Here is a 4,535-nt window from a genome sequence, read left to right as displayed (position 1 = left end):
CTGATGAATGACTTTGTTGATTAATTTTTGTATACACATAACAATGCAACATAGTTGTTATTTATAATTAACTAGTGATGGTTGTACTTGGCAACATTGAGAACCCTAAAAGATGGCAATTTACCGCAAACTTTATTTAATATTCATTTATTTAATATATATGCTTGGTGTTGTATGGGATTGGGATGACATTTGGAAAATTCCTTTTACCCCTTTTCTAAATTTAGTTTTGGATGATTTTTAATTTTATTCTTTATTAAAAGGAAGTAGCAGTCATGAGTGCCAAGTTAGCTAGTTTAATTTTCTCTCTCTGTGAGTATAAAAGCAACCTCAACCTTTGAACTCAGCACCCGACAATCGCACATTAGCATTTCAAACTGTTCAAGATTCACTCTCCAAAACTAGGTGAATATATATTATTATCCCTTCTTCATTCATTAATTTTCTCATGCATATATATTTATGTGGAATTTGAACTCAAAAACTAACGTGGAATTTTGAAATTTTGCGTTGTGAAGAGAAAAAATGAGTAGGCCAGGAGATTGGAACTGCAGGACATGCAACCACCTCAACTTCCAAAGAAGGGAATCATGCCAACGGTGCGGCGAGCCCAGGGGTGTCGGTGCCGGTGGAGACTATGGCGGAGCCTTTGGGGGTAGAGGCTCCTCCTCTTTTGGCTTCACCACCGGCCCCGACGTTCGCCCTGGAGACTGGTACTGCACCGTTGGCAATTGTGGAGCCCACAACTTCGCAAGCAGGTCTAGCTGCTTCAAGTGTGGTGCTCCCAAGGAGGACTCCTCCGCCGCCGGATTTGACGCCGACATTCCTCGAACTAGAGGCTATAGCTTTGCCGGCACCACTGCTGCTCGCCCTGCTTGGAAATCCGGCGACTGGATATGTACTAGGTATATATAAAGAATAATATTTGTTCTTATCTTTTTCGGATCTTAAAATTCTTATATCATGTCATAAAATTATTTTTCAAAAATTTAAATTAATAAAAAAAGTATCTTTAACATATATTTATCTTTTAATTTGTCCTAACTATAACCTTATTTTTCCAAAATTAGACATGGGATATGATTTTATTTATATCCTATACTATCTAGCTTTAATTTGTAGCGGAAAAAAACATTTCTAACGTATAGAGAATAATATTACAAAATGTTTAGCAATTAAATAAATAGATTTTATATTTAAGATGGTACTTGGAACAATGCAAAAATCCACTATTTATAAAATGAACACTTTTTAGTTTGGTAATATTAAATGAAACAGTAATTAAGTATAAATTGGGCAGGTCTGGATGCAATGAGCATAACTTTGCAAATAGAATGGAATGCTATCGATGCAATGCACCAAGGGACTCTTCTAGTTCTAGACCTCCCTATTCATCCTAGACTATACCTTCTCCATCTGGTAATAATTATCTAGCTTTTTTTTTCTTTTTTTATGCAATTAATTAGATAATCATATGTTAATTATTCATGTTGGATTTCAGTAGTAATAAGTATAGTGAAGTCTCAAATTTTCACTTTAGGAATGGATCAAATAAGAAATATTCTATTGCATAAAAATATATTATAAATTCATTAGCTTAAAGTTTTTTTTAATCAAGATATATAATAAATATGTTATACTTAATTAATAACATGCATTAATATAATCCTTGTATTTTTTTTCAGGCTTGCTGTGGAAGAAGAGAATTGATGAGAAGCAATCCCTATTCGCTCTTAATAGTAGTGATAGTTTTTTTTTCTTCATCACCATCCAGATATATATCTATTTTTGCTTCTTTGATTTTCTCCATCTAGAAAGCTTTAATTATATATTATTATTAGGTGAATTATTATGATTTTGAATTTTTGTTTGGTACTGATGATGATTAGCTAGTTTCTTGATCTAATATTGTACTCTTTATTATTAATTTTTTTCCTACTTTAATTTTGTTTTATTTTTAAGTATCTACAATTTAAATATATCAATTATCAGTGTTACTATTGTGTTTTGAAGAGAAGAGATATAGCCATATAACTTCAATTCTTAACTTCACTATGATTTATTAGTGCAAAAAGTGTTCTTTAAAATATCTAATTATCTAAGATATTTGTATGTTTTTCAGGGAAAAAAAAAGAAAAAAAAAAGATTCTATATCTTCTGTTGTCTTTTTTTTTCTTTTACTCTCAAAGCTACACATATATAAGCTTTAATTTATAGTGGAGACGTGGTCCAAAGAATAATTAGTATATATTATTTTTACTCATATATATCCATAAAGTATTTTAATTTCTTTAATATGATATAAGGACCACTTTGAGGTTGCACATATACCAATATCATAACAAAGCTCACACAAATTGTTGGATTGATATTTAACTTTATCAATTGAAATTATTAAAATTAAAATTAACTACTGTCCTAAATTTTGCACATATACCAAATGATGAGTGGCTTTGCATTGAGTTAATTGGTTTATATATGCTCAATTTTATTATAGGTATGTATTCTTTCGTAATATAATACATTTATAACTAGCAAAATAAAATTTAAAAAAAATCATATTTACTAGATTGTCTTAAATCGAAATTTATTAATATATGTTTTTTCTTTAATTTATATAAATCGTTATACAATAGCTAGTAATTAAATGTTATTGTTTATTCATGAATCGTGTTATCCAGCAACGATTTACAAAAATTATTGTACTACTTTTTTTAATAATAAACAAGGATTTTTTTAATTTATTTTAGTGGCCTTATGTATATGCTGAAAATTAAAGTTCGGAAATTATTTTTTCAAACAATATCTAATTTCCTTCACTCTCTTTTGTTGTCCTAGAAAATGTTTTTGAAAATTTGTTGTAGAATAAATAAATTAATTCCCTAATTATTCAATTCAATAATTATATTTTTCCATAAATTTGGATGATTTAAAGGAAATTATACAAAATTATTTGCCAATACTATTTGTAATTATTATTAGTAGTAGTATATCCGTATATGATTGAGAAATAGACCAAAATTTTCACTATGTGAAAGTTAGGTGATTACTGTATTTCAAACATTGGAGATGGAGATACAGAAAGACCCAACAATGCTAAGGAACTAACACCATTCATCCAACAAGTATTGAACGGGCTAGAAAGTCAATAAAACAAAACTAAAACTAAAATAAAAATATATTTTTAATTTTTTTTTCTAATACCACAATTTCATTCCTTATCTACCATATTAGTTATTCTAAATTTTATATTTTAAATATTAAATTTTAAATCGTAATCTCTAAATTCTAAATCTTAAATCTTAAATTATATATTTTAGATTGGTTATATTTTGTTTCACTTTTATCTTTTTTACTTGAATTTTAGATTTTTTTGTTTTATTATTTTAGATGTTTTTTTTAATGATCAATTATTGACTACTTTATTGGTTAAAAGATATTGATTCTCAATATTTTCTCTTTTTTTAGTAGGTTATTAGTTTCAATAGTCATCATATAAAGAGTAAATTTTTAAATTTATCCTTAATAAATTTTGTAATGATTAAATTAGTGTAAAAAATAGTAAATAGTTTTATTTTTAAAATATTAGACATATTAATCTCTATAAAATAAATAAGACAAATTTTATATCTTGTTAATAATATTTATTAAACAAAAAATTAAAAGTCCTTTAATTTACTTCCTTCGTATTTTATTTTATCAAGATGTATTTTTTTATTAATATAAGGGATATTGTACAAAATATTGTGATTCTCTAAGATCGACTATTTTTTTCTCAATATTTATCATTCTAATAAATGATATGTTTGTGGTGGAGTAATTATAACTTATATACTTATACCTCCCTTATATAGATTAAGAGAGATTTTATTTTTGATTCTACGACACGTTCAAATATTTCTGTTAACTAAGTCTAATTAAATTGGCTCAAATTTAATAAAAATTATTCATATAATATACGTATAAATTACACACTTCTTTTTTTATACATTTTTTTAACGTATTTTTTATTGTCATTTTTTTTATTGTTATTATTGTTGTTGCATTTTCGTTATTTCTCTTCTGATAATTATTGCCAGTTGACTTTGCTGCAGAGCTGAATTATTTGGAGAGTACACCGACCTCGTCGCACGCAAAGCCATCTTCATCTAACAACCATGACCTGCAACAAAATAATGACTTTTAATCAATGTTATTAGATACTATTGAATTTAAGTTGGTTTAGTATTTTATATTTATTTTCTTCAAATTATCAAATTTTACTTTATATTGAATGATGTATTTATGACAATCTCATTATATATAGGTTATGTTTGCATATATATAATTTGGTTTGTTATGTTATTTAGTTGTTTTTATTTGGTTGGAAGTTCGTTAAATTAATCGATAACTAATAAATTAAAGTCGAATAAACATATTATTTTAAAAGAGTAAAAATAATAAAAAAGTTAAAATTTTAAAGGTAATCCTAAATTTGGCGGCGGTTTTTAACGGCGGCAAAAATAGATCGATTTTTTATTTAGCTGGCATTTAGC

General features: G+C 26.6%; 1 protein-coding gene across 1 annotated transcript; it reads left to right on the top strand.

Moving 5' to 3' along the window:
- Positions 1–257: 257 nt before the first annotated feature.
- LOC107463179 (uncharacterized) lies at positions 258–1,927 on the top strand. The gene is made up of 4 exons (XM_016081923.3): positions 258–405; positions 519–905; positions 1,301–1,419; positions 1,686–1,927. Exons 2-3 carry the CDS (start codon positions 526–528, stop codon positions 1,398–1,400), a joined length of 480 nt encoding a protein of 159 aa, XP_015937409.1. The 5' UTR covers positions 258–405; positions 519–525; the 3' UTR covers positions 1,401–1,419; positions 1,686–1,927.
- The last annotated feature ends 2,608 nt before the right edge of the window (positions 1,928–4,535 follow it).

This window comes from Arachis duranensis, chromosome 8 (genome assembly GCF_000817695.3).
Source record: "Arachis duranensis cultivar V14167 chromosome 8, aradu.V14167.gnm2.J7QH, whole genome shotgun sequence".
NCBI lineage: Eukaryota > Viridiplantae > Streptophyta > Magnoliopsida > Fabales > Fabaceae > Arachis > Arachis duranensis.
The sequence above is the reverse complement of the archived record's forward strand: the minus strand, read 5'-3'. Positions and strand labels throughout refer to the sequence as shown.